Raw genomic sequence first — 27,141 nt, forward strand, 5'->3', positions numbered from 1 at the left:
CAACCTGAGCCACTCAATCGCTTTATAATAATACATTTCCATTTCCAGAAAGTGACCCACTTCCCTTCTCCTGCCCTTCTATTACCGTGTCTCCATATGCAACGTCTTTGCTAATAACTGCCCCATAATTCTAAATTTTTTGAGGAGAGCTGAACCATCTCTAGCTTCCCCCACCACTGATCTCTGCCTAAAAACATAGGAGGGGAAGAGAAAGAACTTGATTACTTTATTCCTTTCTTAAAAATTGCTGAGTTTGCTTAACGATATCTGAATGTTTTTGCAGGTTTTACTCTGAAACTGGATTTTTGTGTAAAAGGTGTATTCTAAACTCAGCATCTTCTTTAACTTGACATTCCTCAAACCACCTTCTTTTTTTTTTTTTTTTTTTTCCAAAATGCACCCTATTTTTTATTTTTTTTTAAATTTTGCATGTGGAAAAATACCAGATATTGTGGAAACACTTCAATTCCCTATCGATCCCTGAAATACTAAATTTACGGCTCTTTACTGTAGCCAAATTTGACGCGGGGTGTGTCTCGGCTACAGAAACTTGGGAGTCAAGCAAGAGGGTGGATGTGCGAGGTGGGCTTTTTTATTTTGTTGTTGTCGTGGTTCTTTTTTGTTTGCTTTTGAACAAGCAGCTCCTTCCATGCTTTACAACTGCAATCCGAAGAGCACACCAACAAATGAATGGGACTATTCTTGGGTATAGAGAAGTAACTGTTTTAACGCAGGCGTGTAACGCTCCTGAAGAAGAAAACAGAGCGTGCAGCTTGCTTTCCTTTGCAGACCATTTTAAAAGAACATATTTGTACAAATCTCAGCTTAATTTCACTTGAATGGGTATAGGAGATGTTGAATGTTTAATGCATTTTTTTTCTTATATCAGCCAGGAGCAAGTCAACCAGAGAAGAATCTGTTGCAATCACGAGGGCTTTTATTTCTGACGCTGTGAGCCGTTTCGTGACTCCTCGTTGCCGTGATTTCAAAAATAATTTGCTAAGGCTGCCTAGCAAATGAAAACACAGCATGGGGCCACTTCTTGCAATTTTGGGGTTTCTTACACAGAATTCACAGTATCCTAAATGCTCAAGTGATTCTCTTTAATAGGTTTGCACTTCAGGTGTACCTTTGCTTTATATTTTTGTGCCAAAGTTTTTTGAGCCAAGTCAACTTTTGTTCTCTAATGGTACAAGAAAGAAAAAGGTTTTTTTTGGGGGGGGGGAATTTTGTTGTTTTGTTTTGGGGTTGTTTTTTTTTTGGTTTTCTTTTTTTGAGCCAAACGATGCTGTTTCTTATTCTGCTGTGAGAAGGCTCCTGAAATTCCTGCTCTCTCCCGGTGTTTCTGGGACTTGCACCAGGACGAGTTACCTGGGGCGGGTTCTTGCGTTCCATCATCTTCAGCGAGCAACGAACGTAACTGACCGAACGCTTCTAATCTCACTGATGGAGTTCTTACGTGTCCCTAATAAGAAACACATTAATTTGCCCTGGGGTTACTCCCCAGGGACTTTCTTTAGGCTGCTCCATCCCCCTGGACCGGGCCGTGACGCACCGTGTGACGCTTTCCCGTGCTCATTGCCTCCGGGTCCGCCGGGGCGCCTCTCCTGGGCCGGAGGGATGGGTCCCGCCGCTGTTCCCGCCGCTGTTCCCGCCGACCCCGCTCCCGGCCCGGGCCCCGCGGGGAGAGAAGGAGAGGGGAGGGGGAGGGGGCGCCCTTTGCCCGCGCGGCCGCCAGGGCGGGGCCGGGGGGGCGGGGCCGCGGGGCCGCCGGGAGTGGTGACGTGTCGCTTATGCCCCGCCCCCGCGCAGGGTATATAAGGGGCGGCGTTCACGCCGTCGGTCTTTTTCGCTCCGGGCTCGCAGCTGCCGCCTTGCAGGTGAGGCGCGTCCGCGCGGGGCAGGCCGGGAACGGGACGGAGGTGGGGGGGAAATCGGGCCGGGCCGGGGGTCCGCGCTCCCTTGGGGGCCCGGTGATCGCGGAACCTGGGCGCGGCCGTCGCCGCGGGGCTCTGGGGGAAGAAGGGGCAGAGGGGAGAGCGCACGTCGGGGAGGTGGCGACGCATCGTTTCCCTCCCCGTGATGCTCCCTCTCCGGGACTGGGGCGCGGGGAGCGGCGTGATCGTGCCGGTGTGGGGCAGGAGGCACCCGGCCGCCTTTCCCCCCGTGCAGCGCGGGTGGCGGCGGTGTGTGGCGGCGGGACGCGCGGTGCGTGGCGGTGGGGCCCGTGGGCCGGGATGGGGGGTGGGGACGGGGCACGAGTGAAAAAAAAAAAAAAAAAAATGGCCGCTCGCCTTTCCTGCCCGCCGCCAGCTCCACAAAATGGAGGACGCGACGGCCCGGGCGGGGTGAGTCACACAAAGGAGCGGGGCCGGCCCCGCCCTCCGCGCCGCCCGTCCGGACCGCCGGGTCCGCCGCGCCGCCGCCCCGCTGCCCCGCTCCGCGGGGGGTGAGCGGAGCCCGCAGGGGGAGACAAGAGGGGCGCTCCGAGGGGACCCCCCCCCCGGCCGGCGACTGCCCGATCCGGCCCCTCCTCCGGCGGGGCGGGGCCGGGCCGCGCCGCCATCCCGGCCGGGCCTACCCGGGCCGCCCCGCGTGAGGGGCCGCCATCGCCGAGCCCTCCTTGGCCGGGTGGGCGTAGGGGAGGGCGTCCGCACTGGAGGCCTAACTGCTATTCTCTTAACGTTTTTTTTTTTGTTCTGGGGAAATTCCAGGTGTCGATTCTCTTTTGCCGGAAGAAAGAACCTAACTAACATCCAAAATGGGAAAGGAGAAGACCCACATCAACATCGTCGTCATCGGCCACGTCGATTCTGGCAAGTCCACCACCACCGGCCACCTCATCTACAAATGCGGTGGTATCGACAAGAGGACCATCGAGAAGTTCGAGAAGGAAGCCGCCGAGGTGCGTGGTCCTGGGACATCCCGCAAAATGTTGGGGTGCGGGAACGAATAAAGAGAGATAATAGTTGCAAAACTTGAGTTGCAGACTGCTTTGTGGCCACAGGGAGGCGGTGGTTTGGTTGCAACTGTCCCGGTAGCTGAAGAAGTGCGCAAGTGTTCTGCGGCCACAGGGCGGCAGTTGGGTTGCAGTTGTCTCCGTAGTTGAACAAGTGCTAAAGTGTTCAATCCGCCATTATGTTAGTCGGCAAAGCTCAAATTGTGAAGTGTTAGAACAAGAGAAAAATAGTCTAAATCTACATCTGTGTAATTATGCCCAGAATCATGGAGTTACCAGCTTCGGTCTTCAAGTAGATGTAGTTGAGGATAACATTAAGTTGCTCTGATAAGGTTTTACTTCTGAAAAAGAAATGAGAAAGGAACGGATTTTGGTGGTTGAAGCTGTAGAAAGTCTTACTGCTCGTATTTTTTTTTTTTTCCCCTGTGTAATCACAGCGTAGGTCTTTATAAGCACATCACAAAACGAAATGTAGCAAATGTTGGGCTGAGTGGCAGTTAGAGTGTGGGTTATTGCAGGTATTGCATTAGTAAGGGAACTTAAATTTGTAGAGGATACTTGATAGTAGGGCTTAGGCTCAAGAGATCCATCATAAAGATGTGTTAGTGCAATTAACAAGCTGTCAAGAGGGCTAAACTGTCAACAGGTTAAATAACAGAAGACAGTTGGCATCTCTCACTAGTAGTGCCAAGTGTATCTTGTTGCTTGTTTTACAAGCAGCAATGTTTTTTGGTATTAAACCACTTGCTATTCTTAGATGTTGTTCTTTAGCCAGTATTTGATCTTTCTGATCAAATAAAAAGGGGGGGGAAAGCCCAATTTTTAATTTTTATTTTTTATTTATAGATGGGCAAAGGTTCCTTCAAATATGCCTGGGTCTTGGACAAGCTGAAAGCTGAACGTGAGCGTGGTATTACTATTGATATTTCCCTGTGGAAATTCGAAACAAGCAAATACTACGTCACCATCATTGATGCTCCTGGACACAGAGACTTCATTAAGAACATGATTACTGGAACTTCTCAGGTATGTAAATTGAACTTAGAATTTCAGGAGTTCAGGCGGGTTTTTCATGGGTTGAGGGGGATCCCCTGACACCTTGACATGTTCGCAAGCATTATAATGACGGTGGGTTTTTTTTTCTCTTTCTTTCTGTTCAAAGGCTGATTGTGCTGTCCTGATTGTTGCTGCTGGTGTTGGTGAGTTCGAGGCTGGTATTTCCAAGAACGGGCAGACCCGTGAGCATGCCCTTCTGGCCTACACCCTGGGTGTAAAACAGCTGATTGTTGGTGTCAACAAGATGGATTCCACCGAGCCACCTTACAGCCAGAAGAGATATGAAGAGATTGTCAAAGAAGTCAGCACTTACATCAAGAAAATTGGCTACAACCCAGACACTGTAGCTTTTGTGCCAATTTCTGGTTGGAACGGAGACAACATGTTGGAGCCGAGCTCTAACGTAGGTTTGACACTTGTTAATAAGTGAAACAGGAGGATTACTGAGATCAGTTATGCAATAGTAAAATGTTTTTTAATATAGTTATGTTTGGAAGTGCTCAGGTCAAGAATTAGATACCAGCACTTCAGAAATTCTTACTCTGCAATAGTACATCAAGAGAATACTAAGATATGCCACTTGGTCTTTTCTAGCCTTGTGCTATTGAAATTGGCAGACGGTTTATGCCCGGGCTTGTTTTTATTGCAGATGCCCTGGTTCAAGGGGTGGAAGGTTACCCGGAAGGATGGCAATGCCAGTGGAACAACCCTCCTTGAAGCTTTGGACTGCATCCTACCACCAACTCGTCCAACTGACAAACCTCTGCGTCTGCCTCTTCAAGATGTCTACAAAATTGGCGGTATGTGTTCTCTATAGTGCTTCTCGCTTGCCAGCAACAGCTAATGTTTGGGACAGAAATGCGGTTGTTTGCCCAAGAACTGTTTTTAAAGTGGAAAATGTTAAGAGTACTTGTCTAAAGTGCTTTCTCCTCTAAGGGTATGTACCCGTTGAGCCTGAGTTACTAATGTGGCTTCTCTTCCACAGGCATTGGTACTGTACCAGTTGGCCGTGTGGAAACTGGCGTTCTGAAGCCAGGCATGGTGGTTACGTTTGCCCCTGTCAATGTCACAACTGAAGTGAAATCTGTCGAGATGCACCACGAAGCCCTGAGCGAAGCTCTGCCTGGTGATAACGTTGGCTTCAATGTTAAGAACGTGTCTGTGAAGGATGTTCGCCGTGGCAATGTTGCTGGTGACAGCAAGAACGATCCTCCAATGGAAGCTGCTGGCTTCACCGCACAGGTAATTTTTGTAGCTGTTTGAAGGTGTTTAAACTGTAGCTCTTGACTTTGAAATACTAGAGCCTTTTTATTTCTTAATAGTAGTCTAAGCTATGAAGTGACGTAGTCTTGTGTTGTGAGGTGTATTTGCTTGAAGCAAATCAAGTGAAAGGCCTGGCTTTGTAAGATGTGTCACTATTGAGGATTTCCCGGTGTTAACAATTTCTTGGTTTTCCAGGTTATTATCCTGAACCACCCTGGCCAAATTAGCGCTGGTTATGCCCCTGTGCTGGATTGCCATACTGCTCACATTGCATGCAAATTTGCTGAGCTCAAAGAGAAGATCGATCGTCGTTCCGGCAAGAAGCTGGAGGATGGCCCCAAATTCCTGAAATCTGGAGATGCTGCCATCGTTGATATGATCCCTGGCAAACCCATGTGTGTGGAGAGCTTCTCCGATTATCCTCCTCTGGGTAAGGCATCTCCTACAAGCGCGTTAATCCTGAATTGTGGAAAAGACACTCCTTGATTTGCAGTATCGGGATGTAGCGTGTTTTGTAAAATGCTGTTAAAAGCTGTGACTTGAATAGAAACTCAAGTGTAACCAGAACTTCAGGGCTACTCTAGATAATTATGTATCTATGTCCCCGTCCCACGGAGTTTGCTGTCCTAGAGTGGTATTTTCCCACTTTGTCCACTGGAATACCTGCTGCTGTGCAGGTAAAAGTCATAAAACCTGTTTTTCTTTTCAGGTCGTTTTGCTGTGCGTGACATGAGACAGACGGTTGCTGTTGGTGTCATCAAGGCAGTTGACAAGAAGGCCGGTGGAGCTGGCAAGGTCACAAAGTCTGCCCAGAAGGCCCAGAAGGCTAAATGAAAATTCTGTACATCAGCTGCCACCTCAGTCTTAATCAGTGGTGGAAGAACGGTCTCAGAACTGTTTGTCTCAATTGGCCATTTAAGTTCAATAGTAAAAGACTGGTTAATGATTACAATGCATCGTAAAAGCTTCAGAAGGAAAGGAATGTTTGTGGACCATTTGTTTCGTGGCAGTTTAAGTTATTAGTCTCTAAAATCGATAAATTTTTTAAAATGGAAACTTGACCAAAAATCTGTCACAGAATTTGAGACCATTAAAACAAAAGTTCAATGCTACGTCTCTGTGTTCTTTGGGTTAACTTTAAGTTTATAGAAAAACCTATATACAGTCCTGGCGGGATCAGAAAGGATGAATGTTGAGTACGTTTGAAAGTTGCAAAGCAAATACTCAAACTTATTGTTTCTGAAGAGTAGAGCAAAATTTCAGCTGCAGGTTTAGTTTTAACTGATCTAGGCCTTAGAATAACTTCTGTGGTGCTTTCTTTTAAAGATTTCTAGATTTGGGTAGCACAAATACTAGGCAACAAAGTATTCTGGTGCATTCTGTGATGCATTGAGTAAACCAAGAAAATTTTATATTGGGATGAAGAAATAGTGTGAACAGAACACATTTAACCTTAAAAAAGCATAAACAAAGAAGCAAGTTTTGGGTTTCCTTGTTAAGTCTTGTACACAGATTTTTCTAATTGCTAGCAGAAAGCTTTTCTGGGAAACTGATTAACTGTTGTGTAGATCTTTCAAGATTAAACACTTGTATCTAAATGTTTTCTAATATAAAAGTAAGACATTCAACAGCTAAATTTCAAAACCATATTTTGTTCAGAAGGGTGCTCTGACACTTGTCACCATTACGGCATCTTGCTCAGTTTTTATTTCTAGAACAAAGCTCAGAGAGAAACGGGCAGGTATTTCCACCAACTTCCAACAGGATGGTGTATGTACCTGTCCCGTTCGGTGGTTTGGGATTTTGGAAGTTTAGATCAAGGGTGTTTGTGGGCTGTCTGCTCAGAGAACCTGCTGGTGCGTTTCCCAGAGCCACGGGATGAATGCACGCGGCGATGTCGGCACCAAGCAACGTGGCGGGACTGTGCGCTTGCCCTTCTAACAACGGGGCTGAACACTTGGATCAAACAGCCAATTGAAGTGGAATTGGGTAACTAGTCCAAAAGATTAATTACTAAATAAAAAAACATATCAAAACATTTTGGGCTCTCAAAACTACCAGCTGGAATAAATGGGGATTCCAGAATAGTCTCGCTTTGAATTGGTAAGTGGAGACGAGCAGTTAATGGATAATCAGCTCTGACTTGCATAATGATGCAGCTGTTTTACTAACCTTGACCACGATTTCCCCACAGCATCCCCACACGAGTTCAAAAGATTTCAGTATCTTTGAAGGGTTATTGTTCCATGACACCGGTATGTTTGTTCCGTCTGTAACGCCTGTAATTCTCTTGTTCGTTTTCCTTCAGCTATGTGCTTGCTCTGTAAGGAACTCATAATGTATCTACCTGTACTGCCTGGATAATCCTGAACTGCTGTTACTTTCACTCTCTCTGTTTGCTTTGGTTCGATCTTTTCTCCTTTTCCGCTTCACCTTCTGTGTCTTAACTACAGTAAAGCCTTGGAGCGTTAGACGTGGTTTGTGAAGGTAGAGATGCACTGAGTACAGTGGAAGCAAGGGCTAGAGCGCTTCCGTCTTTGTAGAAGACACTGGAATTCAGGAAAGGAATCTCATCGTGATTCTTGAATTCTAAAGGCTTGTTAGTATCCCCAAGACAACAGGAGCTTTAAAATGGAGGCAGAGGTACCATTGCCATAATAAAGCTAAACTGTCTTGCCAAATCTTTGCATGCTTTTCAGTTAAACCGCTGACTTTTTTTTTTCCAAGAGACTTCAGTCAAACTGGTTTGGCAGAGTGCAAAGTTCTTAATTTGGTTGAAAATAAAAAGGGCTTTGGCACGATCTGTGTCTTCTAGCTTTCTTTCGCATTCCTGCGTGGGTGCAGGGTGTTTGGTTTGGCCGCCCACAGCCGGGGTACGCCATACCTGCTCCGGAGGTTGCAGCTGCACTGCCCTCTCTCTTTGCACAGGGCCGTCTTCAGCCCGGAGTACCTGCTCCGGTACAGTCTTAAATTAGCTTGTAATGAGCAACCGATTCAAACTGAAGCCTTAAGGCAAAATAAGGTTTGAAATAGCACAGCAGTGGGCGTTGAAAGGAGCTGGAGGAAGGGCAGGGACTAAGGGTGGGCAGTCCAGCTATTCCCAGAGGCCATTTTCTTCTGACCGGCTGTGCCTAGACCAGAAAAACTGCAAAGTGGCAACTGCAGGAGCCGCTGGGACGGATGTTTCATGTTAAAATGTCCCAGCTGATGGGGACAGGAGTCAGCTTTGGGGCAGGAAGTGGTTCTGCCTCTATAGGAGGGGAAAAAAAAAACAACCTTAAAGCCTAGAGAACAGCATCGCAGCTAACAGCTTCACGTTGTGTGTGGTAAAAAACAAATAGATGCTTGTGAACGCTGTGCCTGCGATACTAGCGATTGCTTTCAAGTACTTAGAACCTCAGTTTTATGCTTACTGATTTTTTCTTTTTTTTTTTGTATTTTTTTTCACTATTGTAGTCCAGTTTTGCTTTCTATGCACTAATGCGATGCCATCTCAGTTCTTTTTTTAATCTTTGACTATCTGGGGAAACTGTCAAGACTTTTGTAAACCAAACTGGGGAGTTAAACTACTTTGGTCAAACTTTTAATAAATGTCAATAGTTGAGAAACTGTATTTGTCTTCTGACTGCTTTATTTCTTTAAGTGACTTTCACAGCTGTCCTTAACTCTTTTCCGTACTGTCCTGCAACGCTGCTGATGTTTACACAGATGTGAGAAAGGACGCTGCCGCGGTGATGTAGTTAGATATGAAGGCAGAAAATGGGCTAGAATATTAAATTTATTTAATTCAGTGTGACTTTTATTGCTGAAGGTGGCAGTGGGGAGCTGGAAGATTGAAACGTAATTTCCTTTCTAGTTGATGATGTGTGCTTTGGGAGCCCGGAGGGCTTTTAGTGTGCGGAAATATTCCCAAAATGTATGTGGCAAGGTACTGGGGGACTGGGATACAGGAAATGGAGCAGCACAGTCGTAGCGGCTCTAGCCAAGTAACTTCTTGCTCAGTTTTGTTTCCCTGAGTGAATGTTTTAGGCTGGAATAAAAGGGCCTCTGCTCAGGCTACTGCCCCGAGGATTTTTAATTGTATCTCAGAGCACCTCGTGCAAGGCTCGTGACTGGGAGGGTTAGTTTTACTGAAATTGCAGGTGAAAGACTAATTCACGTTCTGGTTGTAGCTGGCTCAATATATTTTGAAAGGTATTGACAAATTTTGACAAGTTACTGGTGATTTCTCTAAATGCATATTTTTAAATTTTAGATTTGATCAAGATAAAACCATGTAGAAACACGTTAAACTTCATACTGTGTGGGGATATCCTTTTGCCCGTTGGTGCTAAACGATTCAATGGCTGTTTAAGAGCAGCATAAATTCAGTCTGGACCACAACTACAACTCACCTGGTTTTAATTTATGGTGGTTAAATGTTTATGTAGTGCCTGGAGGGGGGCTGGGGGGCGGAGGAGGACAGGGGAGGGCTGATGAGCTACCGGCCTCCCCAGCATCACCCTGACGCCCCGTTCTGGGCTCTGCAAAGGACAACTCCAGACACAGCAACGCTCCTTTTTTTTGCCCCTCCCCAAAGTGGTTGTGCACTGTGAAGGATGGAGCCTGAGCCTTATTTATTTTAAAAGCCTCTTCTGTGCTGGCCTAGGCCAGTTCATTTTTCATGCCTCGGGCTGCTGCCGCAGGGCGTCCATGCCCGTGCTGTGGCAGGCCCTGGAGGATGGGTGCGCGAGTGAGGGCACAGGGAAAGGACCCTGGCTCTGCAGAGGGACCCAGACAGGCTGGATCGATGGGACAAGGCCAACGGTATGAGGTTCAACAAGGCCAAGTGCCGGGTCCTCCACTTGGGTCACAACCACCCCATGCAGCGCTACAGGCTTGGGGAAGAGCGGCTGGAAAGCTGCCTGTTGGAAAAGGACCTGGGGGTGTTTGTCAACAGCCAGCTGAATATGAGCCAGCAGTGTGCCCAGGTGGCCTGTATGAGGCCTGTATCAGGAACAGTGTGGCCAGCAGGACCAGGGGAGTGATCGTCCCCCTGTACTCGGCACTGGTGAGGCCCCACCTCGAGTGCTGTGTCCAGTTTTGGGCCCCTCACCACAAAAAAGACATTGAGGTGCTGGAGCGTGTCCAGAGAAGGGCAGTGAAGCTGGTGAGGGGTCTGGAGAACAAGTCTTATGAGGAGCGGCTGAAGGAGCTGGGGTTGTTCAGCCTGGAGAAAAGGGGGCTGAGGGGAGACCTTATCGCTCTCTACAACTGCCTGAAAGGAGGGTGTAGCCAGGTGGGGGTTGGTCTTTTCTCCAAGTAACAGGTGCTAGGACAAGAGGAAACAGCCTTAAGCTGCACCAGGGGAGGTTTAGATTGGATATTAGGAAAAATTTCACCAAAAGGGTTATCAAGCATTGGAACAGGCTGCCCAGGGAAGTGGTGGAATTGCCATTCCTGGAAGTATTTAAAAGATGGGTAGATGTGGTGCTGAGGGACATGGTTTAGTGGTGTTTTTGTCAGTGTGTGTTGGACTCGATGATCTGAAAGGTCCCTTCCAACCCAGACAATTCTATAGTTCTATGACCCTGCTCGAGGGAGCCAGGGGCTTTGTGGAGACGCCTGTCCTGAGGAGCTGCTGCCGGCCAGCGGTGCGTGCAGGTTGAGGTAACTAATTTTGCCTGCGTTTTGGGCAACCCAGGATGAGTTTTGCTCTGTGCTTCCTCTGGAACAGTGCAGTTCCTTTCCCTTGCCTACTTTTATGCAGGTGGCTGCAAAACTTCTTACCAGCTGTTTAACATCCTGCACAAGGTCTAACTCAGTTGACTTCTCACAAGCCTTGGTTTATCTATCTGTTTAATCCTGGATATAAAATGGGTCTTCCTTTGCTGATCAGCCAGTCTTCATTTTTTCCCCTGTCCCTCTATGGTTTGTGCTTCTCTGAGGTCCTGCTCAAAGTGGCTGCTCCATCCGAAGCCCCTTTCTACAAGATTTTTTTTTCTCTCTCGCCCTTTTCACTGCAAATTGCAAATTCCTGACGGCATTCACACCTTTGAGTTTATGATCATCATTTTCAAGTCCTCAAATTCACCATGTTGTTTGACCGCACCAAATAGTACTTTCTGTCTAAGAATTAACGTTTCTGAAATTGCAAATATTAAACAATAGCCAAACCGTAAGCTAAACAGAGGAATAAACTGTGACCATGGGAAATAACATTGGGCCAAATCACCATTTCTCCTGCTCACCCAGGGGAAGGCTGGAATGGCTTCACTTCAGGAGGAGCAAGAGAGCACCCAGGGTGAAAATGAGCTGGAGGAAAACCTGGTAGATGGCAACACCAATCATTTTCCAAAACACAGAAGCTGTGGTTTTTCAGCCTTTTCAGAATCCTCTTTAGTCCCTTCAGATTATTTCTGCATCATAAATCAGTTACATCATTGTCTGTTTTTTTTTTTTAACTAAAGTTACTTTCTCTGTCTGCCTATTGATAATTCTTTAATCCTTTATATTTCAAATATTTACACAAGGTAATTCAGATCTGCTAGCTTCTGTGCACCGATAAGGTGACAGTTGAACAGGTATTTTCCTCAAAAGCTGCTGGGCAAAGTACTGAGGAAACACGCGATTCCCCTACGGGCAGTCTCCAGCCCGTGGGTGGGGGGACGGTGGGGCAGCAATGGGGTGCAGGAGAGGGGGCTGCCGAGGAGCTGTGCCCGTGCTTAACAGCTCTGAATTTGTGCAGTTTTTGCTGCTTTCTTCCTTTAAAAAAAATACTTCAAAGAAAGATTGCTAAGCTTTCCTTGGTGAAACATCTCCCCTGGGCCAAATGCATGCTTTCAAGGATGCTGCAGCAACAGCTTTGCCATTGATGTGCTGATAGAATCGCAGAATTGCCTAGGTTGGAAGGGACCTTTCAGATCATCTGGTCCAACCATCAACCTAACTCTGACAAAAACCACCACTAAACCACATCCCTAAGCACCACATCTACACGTCTTTTAAATACCTCTGGGGATGGTGACTCAACCACTCCCCTGATCCAATGATTGATAACCCTTTCAGTATAAACATTTTTCCTAATAGCCAATCTAAACCTCTCCTGGCATAACTTGAGGCCATTTCCTTTTGTCCTATTGCCTGTTACTTGGCAGAAGAGACCAACCCCCACCTGGCTACACCCTCCTTTCAGGCAGCTGTAGAGAGCGATAAGGTCTCCCCTCAGCCTCCTTTTCTCCAGGCTGAACAACCCCAGCTCCCTCAGCTGCTCCTCATAAGACTTGTTCTCCAGACCCCTCACCAGCTTCACTGCCCTTCTCTGGACATGCTCCAGCACCTCAATGTCTTTTGTGGTGAGGGGCCCAAAACTGGACACAGCACTCGAGGTGGGGCCTCACCAGTGCCGAGTACAGAGGCATGATCACTTCCCTGCTCCTGCTGGCCATGCTGTTCCTGATACAGGCCAGGATGCTGTTGGCCTTCTTGGCCACCTGGGCACACTGCTGGCTCATATTCAGCTGGCTGTTGACCAACACCCCCAGGTCCTATTCCACCAGGCAGCTTTCCAGCCACTCTTCCCCAAGCCTGCAGCTCTGCATAGGGTTGTTGTGACCCAAGTGGAGGACCCAGCACTTGGCCTTGTTGAACCTCATACCATTGGCCTCGCCCCATCGATCCTGCCTGTCTGGGTCCCTCTGCAAAGCCTTCCTACCCTCAAGCAGGTCGACACTCCCACCTAAATGTACCGATCCAGAGCTTTCTCCTGGCTGTTCTGAGCAAAGCAGCCCGGTAACCTAACCCAGTTGTCCTTCTGCAAGAGCATCTGCCAGCTCAGGCCCAGCACAAACATAAATCTGTGGGGTAATATGCTATTTTTTTTCCATATTCCATAGGCACTGGAAATAACCAGAACCAGCTCACCCCTCAATCAGGGCCCTGCCTGCCCCGCCAGCAGCAGTCACGGTCACCTTTTCCCTTCCAGCCCAGTAAAATCTGGATTATTCAACACAAAGGGACAAGAGCCCCAGCAGAGCCCGTTTCCCCACCCGGTGGCCCTGTTCTGCAGGGCTCCAGCTCCGAACCCGCACAGCGATGGAACGGCAGGACAACCTTCCCCTCACGGAGGGGTATTACTGCAGGTGGGGCTGGAATTTAAAATAAAGTTTCTTATTCTGCTTATCTGCAGCCACCTGGGCATATTTTAAGAAAAACTCCCATTTCTTTCTTGATATATATATGTGTGTGTGTTTATATATATATACACATAAGTACATGTATATATAACATATATTCATAAAAAATTAACAAGGTGCCTACATTCTCTTGTTTTTAATTATTGCAGTTGCCAGACTTCTTAAAAATCTGCAGTTCCTGTTTTGAAGCTGGATTCTAAGCTAATTCCTTAGTAAATAGAGTGAACCTCCCCCATATGACTAAGTACTTGGTTATTAAATAATTATTATTTATATATAATATTATTTATATTATATTTACTACTATACATTCAGTTATTATTAAATATTTAGTAAATATGTAGTTTTATAAGCTGCGCTGCGGTTCTGCTAACAGGACATGGGTATTTTGGAGAAAGAGATGTAGGCTTGTTTTGCATTGAGAGTCATCTTTGTGTAAAACAAGCCCTTAAATAGCCTTTCCCAGAGGAAAAAAACCCCCACCTGTAGATGAATATAAGTATAATTCTAGCTTTGCTCCTACTTGACTTGTTATTTCTAGTAATAATAGCTAATACTATGTGGTCTGCTGCTAAAGTGCTTTTATGGATGGCGGTACTCTTAATTCTTCGGAGAAGGAGGGGACGTACGGGTGTGCACAGGGAGGGGACGTACGGGTGTGCACAGGGACCAGGTGTGACAGCGTGCTCCCCTCCAGACACCACCCTGACCTTTGTCTCCCATAGCCCTGCCCAAGGGATAACCACCCGTGGTGGTCACAATGGGTCCATCTAGACGTGATCGTTGTATCCATCTCAAAGTGGTTTTGGGGGAGACAGATAACACCACAACAACCAAGGGCAAACTTGAGCAATGTCGGTACTGTGGTCAATATGCAAATATAAGTCAATCATCTTCCCCCCATAAACAGCGAACAGCCCAAGAGCCTTCAGAGCTCTCCTGCACAGCAGCGGGCTGCGCGCCAGGACCTCCCCTTGAGCAGGGACACCTCTCAAGGTTACTCCTCGAGGTTAAGAGATTTCTTGCTGCAACAGATCCTCGGTAAGTGACTAACTAATAGCATGCTAAACTTTGAAATCTCAGCTAAGTGATATAAGGATGGATTGCGCATATATAATCCTTTAGGCATGAACCATTGACCAAGTCTGGGACTAGGACTGGATCCAGCCCCACCGAGACTCCTCTCTGAGAAGGAGTTTAGAAAGCAAGGGGGTCCTTCCTGAACCTCGACTCAAGGGGAGGGTCTCCCCGACAGCTCTGTCTGACCCTGGCCTCTATGCAGTAAATAACCAAGAGTGCCTTGCCCTCGAATCTTGTTAAAACACTTGCATTTACTACCACACTTTGTTAAATCCCTGTTCTATATCAATAAATATATTGCTGCTTCTCTCTACGAGCGAAGTGCATCGCTCCATCAGCGACAGCAGGGAAAGGAAAGAGCAACCCCGGGCAGGAGCTCTGCTCTGCCGCAGTCGCCTCCTTGCGAGGGTAATTCCTGCGCCTCATTTCTGGGCACGAATCGAGCGCTGAAGTCCCGGGGATTCATGCCAGCCGGCCAAAGTACCGCAAGGTGCGGTGGGACAAGGACCAAACCTTGCTGCTGCAGGCAGCTGAGGAGTGCCGGCCACAGCAGCCCTTCCACTTGTAACGCCAAAAATCCCCTACGCTTGCGACACAAGCCACCGCCTGGTCATACATGGCAATTTTCAAGTTAAGCCACGTGCAAATGCAACCGAGGAGACTAGTCACAGCCTGTTGCCAGCTCCCCTCTCTTCTTGCTGCCCTGCAAGGCACGGAGTGAGCTCATTTCCCACCTGGCTCCGTGCCTGCTCCTCAGTTAACCGCATCAAGCGCTAAGTCACTTGGAACAAGGACAGCGTGTGCTTATCGGTCCCCAGCGGTGCCTGACAATGTGCCTCCTGGGGCTTGTGCTGGGACCTGCAGCTGACGCTAGACATGAACACCTTCACCCTTCATTTCATCTGCTCTCCGCCCCCACCACAGTGTCGGCCTTTGCTGAGCCCTGCTCCTGCCGCGGAGCCGCTTGCAGCCCGCTTGCGGTGGCTCTGCAGACCCACTCCTGCAGCAGGGACATGCCGACTGCATCGGGACACAGATGGGGAAGCCGAGGATAAGGACATATTTGAGCCTGTGGTTTACAGCTGACCACCCCAAGGAAGCATCACAGGCTGTCACAACATCTAGACTTAAGTCTGCAAAGAGGTGAAGAGGGGGCAGCCTCCAGCTTTCAGGCGAGAAGATTTGCCAGTGCTGCACTTCTTGGCAGAGAGGTCAAGGCCCCGGCACCCCGTACGGTGACTACACGATGGTGACTATGGAGTCAGAGAGCCTCTGAAGGGAACGCACATCTGTCTCCTCCCTCGGAGTCACACGTGCAGGGTTAAGCCCACACAGCAGTTTAGAAAGAAAGAGAGAAACAAAAAGCATCACTCGGTTCCCCTAAAGCATCCCCGTTGTTAAAACAACGGGCCAAGAATCAATCCCTTTTTCTCTGCCTTTTTGTAATAGCGACTGCAGAGCAAGTCTCCCATCTTCCAGCTGAATGCTCCGTCCACCACTGACTTTCAGCACAAGAGGGGAAAGACACATTTTATTTCTCAGTCGCCCCGTGAAACCTGTGGCAAGAGATGGAAACAAACACCTGGCAGGACCCTGGGCAGCACAGGCCATGGTTCAGGGGGAAGCCCAGAGAGCACCTCCCTGATGGAAACAGCAGCTCTTGGGGTACAGCAGGTTCCTCCTGCATCCGCTAAACGGGATCTTGAGATACTTGTCACTGTACTGAGGAGCACAACCTGGGAAGTGTAGGCATCAAAGCCGATAAGCCCCTGAGCATCTAAAGTGACTGCAAGCGATGGCTGTTACTCACCAAAGTGCAAGGGCAATGCTCAACTAGGAGGCACGTCTGTACTTCCAAGGGTTGCCAAAGTGGGGGACTAAGGCCAGCCATTTAGCACAGCCACTGCTGCACCATTGCAAACGTTCCGGCAGCACCAAGACCAGCAACGATTAGGTGGTGACAGTTTTCAGTGTCTCCTAGTGTAAAATGTCCTCCCATTTTTCTCTTGGTCTCATCTTCCAGGCAGAAATAAAGAAAAGATGAAGAAACTGGGCAGTCCAAGTACCCCATAAAATGAAAACTACAACAGGAAAGGAAAACAACAGTTGTCTTGAAAATCTGGTACGTGATAGAATGGTAGAGATCTGAGGAAATTTGGCTTAGGGAAAATTGCTGATCACTAGGCCTGTGTTCTGCAGGAGGGGAAAAAAAGAGAGACTCACATTGAAACAGGGGACACAAAGACTCTTGGTGTGTGCAACGAGTTAGGCCACCCTCACCACACATCCTACCCTCCCTGGTCACAGTGAGGGTTACAGCAGGACAAAGCGGGATTCATTGCTGCACAGCCAAGGAAAAGCGAGCAGACATCCATGTTAAGGGCAGGCTCCTCCAGTTCTGCCCGTCCCATCCTGTCAGCCTTAGCGAGACCACAGGACCTGTGAGGATCTAAAATCACTTTGTCTTCACGTAAAAACCAAACCCTGGGACTTGTAACAAATCCCCGGTGGAGTTAGAAAGCACATTGCACGATGCCTGCATCCTTTCTCCTATCTATTTCCTCTTTAGGACAAGTTGTGCCAGGGGAGGTTTAGGATGGATATTAGGAAGGAGTTATCACTGAAAGGATTATCAAACATTGGAACAGGCTGCCCGGGGGAGTGGTGGAATCACCATCCCTGGAGGCATTTAAAAGATGGGGTACCTGTGGTGCTGAGGGACATGGTTTAGTGGTGAGCTTGGCACTGTTATAGGCTGATGGTTGGACTTGATGATCTGAAAGGTCCCTTCCAACCTAGATGATTCTACGATTCTATCTACGCATGCTATTTATAGCAGATTATTTAGCCTTTCTGTGCTTGGCTTTATTAATAAAATGAATAGAACTACTTGTAGCCATGATTTCTTTTAATATTAAAAGTCTTCTCAAACAAGAACTGTTCAACAAGCGCAAGCTGTTGTGGCAAGCCCCTCTATACATGAAACTAATACCTGAGGAACAGCCAGTCCTCAAACTTCTGCACGTGCCAGGTTTTCCGTTCCAGCAAATACGGACATCTTTAAGCCACAGATGTGAACAGAGGACACCCTGTCTTAACAAGGGAGCACACCACTGGCCAAAGACCCACTTCACGCTGAAACACAGAGAGTGGTTGTTACAAAAGATCTGCTGGAAAGGAACGCATTCCATGCGCTTCTGACTTAAATTTCTCCCAGAGTTAACTAACTCTCTCCCCACGTTCTAACTCTTAGACTGTGGCTGCGCATTATTAAATTGCTAAAAGTAAGAAAAGCAATAGCCCACTCCTCCTTCTCTTCCTGACACCGGCACGGCCCAGCTCAGTGGAATCACCCTTTGATTTACACTGGTGTGTGAGAGACCAGCACCAAGGCCTTTGTAGCACAGAAATAAATTTAGCACAGAAAGCCGAGGAAAAAGCATTTGCTTTTGCAAGGGGTGCGAGGGGTTTGCCTTTCAAGACACTTATTATTGGAAGCAAGGTTTTCCTGTCAAATGACTGCTGACAAGAACTAGGAAATGCACTTTTGAGATCGCACAATCTGCTTAGAAGTGAGAGGATGAAAGTGTCAATAGGGCTTCCTTCCTAGTCCGTAAAAACTTAGACCTAGTACATAGGTACACCAAAACCAAACACGATAAAAAGATAACGCAGTGAAGAAAGCGTGAACATGAAACATTCTTGATCAGAAGCTCTGCTGCTTTGAATAGGCAGAGAGGGACAGGATTCAGGGCTTCTTTGGATTCACATAGCTGGAATTTCAAGAGCACCACACCCAGAGCCCGAGTTACACTGCAGCAAGTGTAGCTGCCCTCCTTATGCTAAATTTAAAGGTTGAAATAATTCTTTGAGTCAACAAAGCTGAAAGGGAAGCAGCCCACAGACGTAAAGGGGCAGATAATATACATTAGCTTCTCTGAGCCATTCCGACATGAACCGACCTACAGACCACGTGTCCAAAGCTGTTCCGTACAAGCCAATAGCTGGGAACAGGGAGATGCTTTCAGGCAGGCAGACAATGCCCCAGACAAAGCTGGAAGCGCTGCCCATGCTCCTGCTGCATGACAGGGTCTCTGTCAACAAAATGCATTTGCTCTGACTTCTTTCTCTGAACAGGAAAGTAACCACTCACCCGGAGAAAATAAGACAGAGAAAAGTTCAGGATCACAATTTCAAAACGATAGCGCTATATATACGGCTTATAGTTGGACTCAATAATCTTAAATGTCTTTTCCAACATGAATGATCCTACGATTTGACTGCAACAAAACTTTTTCCCAAGCCCATTTGCTCAGTCAATTCAGAGGATGTTCAGAAACGAGACCAGCATCAGAGACTGCTGCCTAAGTCAGGCAAGGCACGCAGCAACAGCTTGAATTTAGTGGTTCTTGATGGCACATGACAAATCAACTGCCCGAAGCGTCTCTTAGTTGAGATGCAAGTTATATTACTGTCAGTTGCAGGACCAGGACAGATGAGAAACCCCTGGTCCACCAAGCCACCCACCCCCTGGCCCCCAGCATGTCACCACACTGGGGCTGGGGCTCCTGGGGCAGGTTCCGACATGGCCCCCACCTTCCTCAGCACCCTGGCCTAGGCAGGGAGTCTTGCTCCAGCTACCTTCACCAGCTCCCTAGCAAATCTCGCCCCACCTTACCTCTACCTGCATGAATTGTGACCCCGTGAACTGCCAAGTCAACTGACCCAGTGAATTGTCAAGGCTCCACCAAAAGCTGACAACCAAGCTCTTCAGTTTCAACATAAGCTTTACTTACTTTAAAGGAGACAAAAAAACCGCCCAGGATACAGTCTTTACATTCAATCGGTCTCCTACGTAAGTTTAAATATTCATGTGGCACACGTTTTCATAACGCAATGTCTCCTACGGGCTGCCATCACACTAAAACTTCAGACTGTGCGTTGTCACTGCAGAGCTACAAACACAAGTACTACAGTCATTGGAACACACTCCCCAGCTCAAACCCTCTTGTGCTGCCGTGGGTCCAGTGTGGTAACATTTCTTACTCATTTTAGAAGAGCAAAACACTGTCCTAGCCAAATTCTGTTGTAAAGCATCTTGGAAATCTGACATCTTCCAAATTAATGGAATTTTAAAAGCAATTCCCCTGTCTTTTCATTTGGGGCGGCAAAATCACAGGCTGTATTTTAGGTTCCCGAGCATTTACTTCAGGTTTGTGCATCCGTCATCTTTGTTCTAGTCAATGACATTGCCACAGGACACAAACCAGGACTATCTTGGATCCAGCCAGCATTGGTTTTATCTGTGAAAAGGTTCGTGAGCACAGATGATCTTGTCACGTTCTCTGGTAGGAGGGGTACACTTCTCTACAAAGGTGTTTTAAAAACGGTACTCTCTGGCTCCTCTTCAGAAAACTCTGCTCAAATCTGTCTTTGGGAAGTTGTTTTCTCCGAGTACATTTCCCCTGGTAAATACTTGCCAGTCTGAGGTAACGTTTTTAGCTTTTCTGTCTTCTGGTGATTGCTTTTCACAAATCTTAGCAAGTTAACGATAGCAGCTGGTGTAATTCCAGGGATGCGGCTGACGGCACCAATCTGCACGTAGAAACAGGAACAAGTTAACCAAGAACAAACCTACACACTGGAGCTAGTAAGAAATGAGATCAAAACCTCTGCATATTCCTTTCCCTGATTCTCCTCACCCCCATGTCCCTTGGGAAGACACAGAAGGGTCTTCACTGCTACTCAACCTTGTTGTGGCCCAGTATCTTACCGTCTGGGGGCGGTTAGAGTCCAGTTTCTCCCGCACCTCTGCTGAGAGCGATGCATCAATGGCAAAGTAATCTAGGTCCTCTGGCAGTTGGAGGGCTTCATCACGACGCACTTCTTCTATTTCCTGCTGTTGATTCACTACACACCACTCGTAAGCAGCTGCGATGGAAGATCAGGGAAACAAGAAAACTAGATATAGATGTTCATGTGAAACAGGTCACTTGCACGAATTCTTGGAAGCAGAATGAGCAATTCCACTGGTCAAAACCTCCTAAGGAAGCTTCCAGCCTCACAGGCTAAAGAGCCTAATTCACATCACTACTTTGGAAGAAGTCATACTCTCTAATTTGTTACAGGAATTAACATCCACAGGTTGGCTTCTCCTCTCATACCAGGAAAGGATGGTCTATTTGACAGAGCAGTAAGGAGGAAAAACCCAGAGCGAACATGAATAACTGATCTCACACCACGAAGTAAAACCCAGGTGCTTGCATAGGGCTGTGGCTTATGGTAAAAGATGCATGCTCCGATCACAGTGTTTCATTTCACTAAGCAGCAACCTAAAACAAACTGGGAGGAATGGATTGAATCTCCCCTTACGGAACAAAATCCACGCAGATCCCACTAAGAGATCATAACTCTTGTACTCTACCTTCTATTTTCAGTCTCTCTGCCAGTTCTCTCCACTGAGCAAGCTTTCCCAGGGGCTCTGGGACAGCCCTTGCCAGAACCTCCATGTTGGCTTCCGGATATTGAAGGATGTCAAAGGCACTGTGGAGGACAAGAGTAAGTTTTTACAGTAGGAAGGAGTCACTTGTATAAGGCAGATTTACAGCTGTTCCCAGCTCAAACTTGTTCTGGCTTATGCTGAGATCTTTACAACTGTAGAGCCAAGCTCACCTCCCTACTACCTCCTCTCAGTAGACAGAAAAGCAGTTCAGCTCTTGAAGAGGGGCTCTTTATGAAAAAAGAACAGCCAGATAGAAGGGACGAGGTAAGGGCATCAAGGGAAACCTTTCACACAGGCTGAGTCAGTGAGGTTTTGGTCACTGATTTAAAACAACAGAAAAGATAAGGCGAGTTAAAGGATGGGTAAGGGAAGCAAGGGCCTTTGCGTACAAGAATAGCTAGCACCTGACACTAGCTTGAAATCAATCGCTGCTTTATCAAGCTTTCATCAAAGCAGCAACCCACCGCAAAACTGTCACCACTTGGTGACATTCTCAATAACGACAGCAAGAACTGACTGGGCCAGCGGAGTACCCCCTTGCTTTGGGAGCCTATGTCAGCTCCAGGAAATGCAGCATAGTAAACACACCAACGTCACACTTATTCTACAGGCAAAGATCAGACGTCTGTTCCCTGAGGGTGACAAAGCTGGAATCTTGGAGCCGACAGCTTCAGGAAGGATGGACAAATGCTGCAAAACCACCAGCCAGATGTGCTAAAGCAAGTGCAGGTCAGACCAGAAAGCTTCAGCTGTAACCTTTACCTGGCAGGCGACCTTCGGCTGCTACTGATGAGAACTTCTGGTATTAACTGGGACCATTTGGATATGCTGAACTGAAGGGATTTTAGTGTTGCAATTCCATCCTCTAAAGCAGCTCTCATCTTAACTGCTCGTTCGTATCGCTGCTGTGACACACACCCAGCCTCCTCAAAACCTGCAGAGACAGATGGGGTGTGTGATAAAGGTCTACCGCCAGGCAGGGCTGCTCACTGCAAAAGCCACCGTAAGAAAATACCTCTATGGGTCAGCCTGGCATCGGCATTGTCAGGCCGGAGGGACATCCGGAACTCCACGCGGCTGGTGAACATCCGGTATGGCTCGCTGGTGCCCAGAGTGGTAAGGTCATCGATCAGGACACCAATGTAGCCTTCGGTGCGACTGACAATGAAAGGGGGCTTGCCATGAACCCGTAGGCAAGCATTGATCCCAGCAATCACACCCTGGGCAGACAGAAAACAAAACAAAAAAAACATTTACCAGTCTCTTCATGGCTAAAATATCAGCACATCTGCCTCCAAAGATGCTGTAAAATGCAATTGTCTGTGCTAGGAACCTAGGCAATCTCTTTCTTGTGACACTGACTGTCTGAAGGGCTTCTTGGACCCTGGTGACACAACTAGAGACAGTCCCCACATGTTTTCAATTATACCCATCACACAGTCTCCATGCTGAAACATTTGACAGTGCTTCCAATTACTTTTCTTGCTGCAATCGCAGCAACAACAACTGTAGATACTAAAAGTAAAAACGTGTGGGCTTAAAACATTAAGAACTTTTTCAAAAGTAAAAAAGTCTGGAATCGGGGTGTGCAACAAAAGTAAGAACATCTCATTAGCACAGGATGGGCCTGGCAAGACTGTGGATCAAAGAAAAATGCCAAGGCAAAATCCCTTCCTGAACGCTGAGTATACACCACCAGTTTCACCCACCTGCGCTGCAGCCTCTTCGTAGCCTGTAGTGCCGTTTACCTGGCCTGCAAAGAAGAGGCGCTGAACAAGACGAGACTCGAGAGAAGCAGTCAGTTGACGGGGATCTAAAAAATCATATTGCACCCCATAGCCTATGACAAAGAAAAACACAGATATTACGGGAGGGATTTTGAAGGTTCCTATTTATCAGCAAAGGCAATCAGTGGGGCAGAATTACTTAGGTTATCAACTTTTATTTACGATTTTAAAAGAACCAAGGAAAAATCCCTGCACCCACGAATTTTGTTTTGTATTTCCTTTAATTTGCTATGCTCTCAACAAAATGTTTTTTATTAACTGGTAACCAATCTGACAAACAGATTTAAAACTATTTGCACCCCCCCTCACCTGGCTGTAACATCTTAGCTTTTTCCAAGCCTGGGATGGATTTGATCACCTGCTCCTGGAGCTCAGGTGGCAGCGTCATCGACAGGCCTTGGGGGTAAATGACATTGGACTCCAAGCCTTCAGGCTCTAGCCACACCTGGTGCTGTCGGTTTGGGAAGCGCAGAACCTTTGATTCCAGAGAGGGACAGTACCTGCAACAGTAAATAGCCATGAGCACCACCTGACATAGAGGAAAGGTAACTTTCCAGAAGCAAAGCAGGGGGGACCCACAGTTTCAGACGGATTGTCGGCTCATGCCATTAAGAGCCTTGCACGATGCCACATACGTACCGCGGGCCCCTTGTTGTCTCCTTTATATGGTTGTTCAGGTGGAGGTTATCATGGATAATTTGCTGGGCTTTCAGGGTGGTGCGAGTCAGGTAACATGACAGTTGATCTTCCGGCTGAAAGACACCAAAGCTCACTTTAAGTAAATCCAGTCACAGCACTGTACTCTTACTGAACAAGTCTGAGGATCTCCAAGGGCTTTTCCATGACAGCTGTCTCTCCAGAGGGACGGCTAGTGCTGTCGTACCCACTGTACAGGCAGAACACGAGCGATCAGACAGCTTGAGCAACATGCCCAAAAGCAGACCAAGAACAGAACTTGGGAGTCCAGAACTCAAGTTCTATTTGATACACCGTATTCCTAATTACAGGAGAGATATTCCTATTAAAGCAACGCATTGTATCACAGCGTTCAAATTAATCACAGTAACTCAAAGCTCTGACTTAAGAGGAGTTAAGTGCTGACCCTGCAGCTAAAAGCCAATTAAAGAATTTGGTGAAGAAAAAAGAAAAAAAAAAAAATCTCTCAAACCCCACGATTAACACTGAAAATTCAAGGTTTGGAAAAAAAACACCATTTAAAATATTTCACTGATTTTTTTCTGAGAAAGAGTCAATAGAGTTCCATTCAAAATGGTAATAATGTTGCACCTCAACCCCTTAAAACCTTTCCTACACATGCCAAGGCATTCAAGTGATATTACTTTTGCCCCACTCAGACTATAACTGTTTACTGCAATTCCTATACGCTCTGGCGCAAATTAACTCCTGATACTTAATTCTGTGCTGTTTCACTACATTATGTAAGAATGCCATCTATTTTCCAAGATTTTCTTTCGAAAACTGAGATTCTTCTGCTTATAAGTTACTGTTAACATGCCACCTCTGAGCTCTGTGGATAACTCCATCCTTTTTCTTTCCTAGTCAGCACTATTAATGACCTCTAATTTCAACATTTTAATCTTATTCTAGAGCTGGGGTAACGAGCAGCATAAACTTCCAACAATACAGGCCTAATACTGGAAGTATTTTGTAAACCACCCATGTAACCAGCACGTGAAGAATACTACTAACAATATCGCATTTCGTGCAATTCTGACTCTGAAAGTAAAGAAAATTTGGTTCTCAAGTTGAGAAGCGAGAGGAAAAAGGTACTTGCTTTCAAAAGAGAATAAGCAGTTTCTCCCTCTGCATTGAGAGTCCTCAGAAACATAAGGGTGACAGGTTAAAAGAGAGCACCCGTCGTTTGTTTGGTGGCCAGCCCAGCCTAAAGCACGATAAGTATGAACACAGCCCAGCTCCCTTTCCCAGCCACCAACTCCCTGGCTGATTTTGAGCGTGACATTCCCGGAACTGCTCCCCACCTGGCTCTACGTGCATTTGATGTGTGCTATCCCACCTTGATCCACACCGCCTCGCTGAGGAAGCTGAACGGCACCGGAGGATTGTCAGCCGCACGTTCCTCCAGACCGCTGAAGTCAATCGTATCTTTGGCAAGTCGGGGCGGTGTCCCAGTCTTCAGCCTGCCCACAGCGAATCCCAGTTTCTCCAACGTATGAGCCAGCCCGATGGCTGGCTGGTCTCCGAGCCGCCCAGCCGGGTGCGTCTCCAGTCCAATGAAGATCATACCCCTCAGAAACGTACCAGTGGTCAGGACAACACTCCCAGCATGTACCGTGCTCCCATCCCCTGAAAAAGCAAGTTTTCAGAGATGCATGTATTTTAGCATCAAAAAAGCCCTGGTATTCTGCTGCTTCTGTCTAAAACTGGACTAGCAACGTTCACTGAGGGTTTATCCATCTTTTATTGTTTAATGAAGTCAGCATTCCAATAATAAAAGCATTAATAGTAGTAACTACAATAAGCAGCATGTAGTTATTGTTGTATTTTTCTTATTCATAAGCACGTTACCTCTAACACAGAAAACCCAACTCCTGGGAAAAATTTCTATCCAGGCCTTTATTTTGGAAAGCTTGTTTACTAGAACAGCAAGGGGTAATAAAGCACGAGTCTGCTAGTAACAAGATACCACTGCCCCATAATGCTGTTGGCAGCATACGCCATTTACCAAATAAAACCTCAAAATGCAGCACAGAATTCAGTATCCCTCGCCTGAAGAGAATTAAAGAAAATTAAACTTTGACAACCTCCCAATACCCTACCAATCCACATATGTTTTCCATTGTATTACACATATTAACCTAGTTTAGTTCACACTCGGCCTAAATCACTTCTGTAGGCTAATTCAACTTTCTCACTGATCGATCAGAAATGTTTATGCCACAGGCTGCTCTCAGTGTAGAGCAGCTGACGGTGCTTACGGAATTACTAGCACATACCCAGAACGACTCCCGTGACCTGGCATTTCCCGGGATGGTCTGGTTCTGGCTCTGCCAGGAGAAGATCCTCCACGGATGCCTCACGAACTGTCAACAGCGGCGTGTTAAGGATTTCCCTCTGCCACGAAAGGAGTTACTGCAAAAATCTAGGAAATTATGGGACACGTGGGCAGTCCCAAACCCCGATGATTTCCAAGACATCCATCACCCTCTTTCCTTTCCATTCTTAGCAGGTCAGTTGGCAGATGCTCAGACATTCAGTCATGTTACCATCCCGATCTACCAAGCAGACCTTTTCATTCACAGATAAGTTTAAGCTCAAAATAAACTATTTGCTCACGAAGCCTTTTATATAAAATGCTAGAAAATCTTTTTAAAATACACCGAGTTCCAACAACTTACACTGCATTAAAGTACCAAAACAGAAGGGTATCTTGGAAAAATATTGAAAAACCAAACCAGCACCATCATCTGTAGTTTATCCTAATACTTCAGATTTGGGTAATCCGTTCCTTTCCATTCATTCCAGCCCACAAACACAGACAAAAAACCCCAAACCCCCTGGAAACAAAGCCGCTGTTAGCGGGGCGCGGGCCCGCTCTCACCTGCATGTAGTGCCGGTAGCGGCGCCGGTCGATCTGTGCGCGGAGCCCCCACACCGCCGGGCCCTTGCAGCGGTTCAGCACCTTGTAGTGGAGGCCGGAGCGGTCGCAGACGCGCCCGCAGAGCCCGTCCAGGGCGTCCACCTCCCGCATCAGGTGCCCCTTCCCGATGCCGCCGAAGGAGGGGTTGCAGGACATCTCCCCTGGGGAGGGCACACACGGACACCCCTCACCGCCGCCGCCCCACAAACACCCCGACGCCTCCCCCCGCCTCAGCGCCGCACCGGGGAGACCGCGGGAACGGGCCCGGCTCCCCGCGGCACCTTCCTTCCCGCCCCGCCATCGCGGCCCCGGCCCGGCTCCCCCCCGGGGCGGTACCGATGGTGTCGATCCGGTGGGTGAGCAGCAGCGTGCGGGCTCCGCCGCGAGCGGCCGCCGCCGCCGCCTCCGTCCCCGCATGGCCCCCACCGATCACCACCACCTCGTACCGCGGTGCCGCCGCCCCCGCGGCCTCGCTGCCCGCCCGGCGGTGCCCGGGGCGCGGCGGCGCCGGGGGTAGCGCCAGCCGGCGCCAGGCGCTGCGCAGCAACATGGCGGCGCCGGGCAGCGGTCTGCGAGCGGAAAGAGAAGAGAGGGGTGGGTAGGCCTCCGCGCCCCGGCCCGCCCGGGGGCGGAGCCGTCCGCTGCGGAGGCGCGGCCGCCGGTGAGGAGCAGCCCCACCGGGCGGTGCCTGCCGCCTCGGT

General features: G+C 47.9%; 2 protein-coding genes across 2 annotated transcripts; one reads left to right on the forward strand and one right to left on the reverse strand.

Annotated features, from left to right (window-relative positions):
• The first annotated feature begins 1,743 nt into the window (after nucleotides 1-1,743).
• Nucleotides 1,744-6,390, forward strand: EEF1A1 (eukaryotic translation elongation factor 1 alpha 1). The gene is made up of 8 exons (XM_074581363.1): nucleotides 1,744-1,880; nucleotides 2,715-2,905; nucleotides 3,806-3,985; nucleotides 4,122-4,418; nucleotides 4,665-4,815; nucleotides 5,001-5,257; nucleotides 5,474-5,708; nucleotides 5,988-6,390. The coding sequence occupies exons 2-8, from the start codon at nucleotides 2,762-2,764 to the stop codon at nucleotides 6,110-6,112; spliced, it is 1,389 nt and encodes a 462-aa protein (XP_074437464.1). The 5' UTR covers nucleotides 1,744-1,880; nucleotides 2,715-2,761; the 3' UTR covers nucleotides 6,113-6,390.
• Nucleotides 6,391-19,301: 12,911 nt separating this feature from the next.
• On the reverse strand, nucleotides 19,302-27,034 carry MTO1 (mitochondrial tRNA translation optimization 1). The gene is made up of 12 exons (XM_074581364.1): nucleotides 26,777-27,034; nucleotides 26,402-26,601; nucleotides 25,797-25,914; nucleotides 24,857-25,146; nucleotides 23,461-23,573; nucleotides 23,131-23,321; nucleotides 22,744-22,874; nucleotides 22,050-22,254; nucleotides 21,797-21,968; nucleotides 20,957-21,075; nucleotides 20,306-20,463; nucleotides 19,302-20,127 (listed from the first exon to the last, which is right to left on the reverse strand). The coding sequence occupies exons 1-12, from the start codon at nucleotides 26,988-26,990 to the stop codon at nucleotides 19,954-19,956; spliced, it is 2,085 nt and encodes a 694-aa protein (XP_074437465.1). The 5' UTR covers nucleotides 26,991-27,034; the 3' UTR covers nucleotides 19,302-19,953.
• Nucleotides 27,035-27,141: the final 107 nt, after the last annotated feature.

Source organism: Larus michahellis, chromosome 3 (assembly GCF_964199755.1).
Source record: "Larus michahellis chromosome 3, bLarMic1.1, whole genome shotgun sequence".
Taxonomy (NCBI): domain Eukaryota; kingdom Metazoa; phylum Chordata; class Aves; order Charadriiformes; family Laridae; genus Larus; species Larus michahellis.

Excerpts from the sequence above, each read along its gene's own strand:
- EEF1A1 (XM_074581363.1), top strand. The coding sequence starts at position 2,762 with ATGGGAAAGGAGAAGACCCACATCAACATCGTCGTCATCGGCCACGTC. Across the intron at positions 2,906-3,805 it reads TCGAGAAGGAAGCCGCCGAG|ATGGGCAAAGGTTCCTTCAA; the intron begins GTGCGTGGTCCT and ends TTTTATTTATAG. Across the intron at positions 3,986-4,121 it reads TGATTACTGGAACTTCTCAG|GCTGATTGTGCTGTCCTGAT; the intron begins GTATGTAAATTG and ends TTCTGTTCAAAG.
- MTO1 (XM_074581364.1), bottom strand. The coding sequence starts at position 26,990 with ATGTTGCTGCGCAGCGCCTGGCGCCGGCTGGCGCTACCCCCGGCGCCG. Across the intron at positions 26,602-26,776 it reads CCACCGGATCGACACCATCG|GGGAGATGTCCTGCAACCCC; the intron begins GTACCGCCCCGG and ends TGCCCTCCCCAG. Across the intron at positions 22,875-23,130 it reads AGCTAAGATGTTACAGCCAG|GCTATGGGGTGCAATATGAT; the intron begins GTGAGGGGGGGT and ends TCTTTGTCATAG.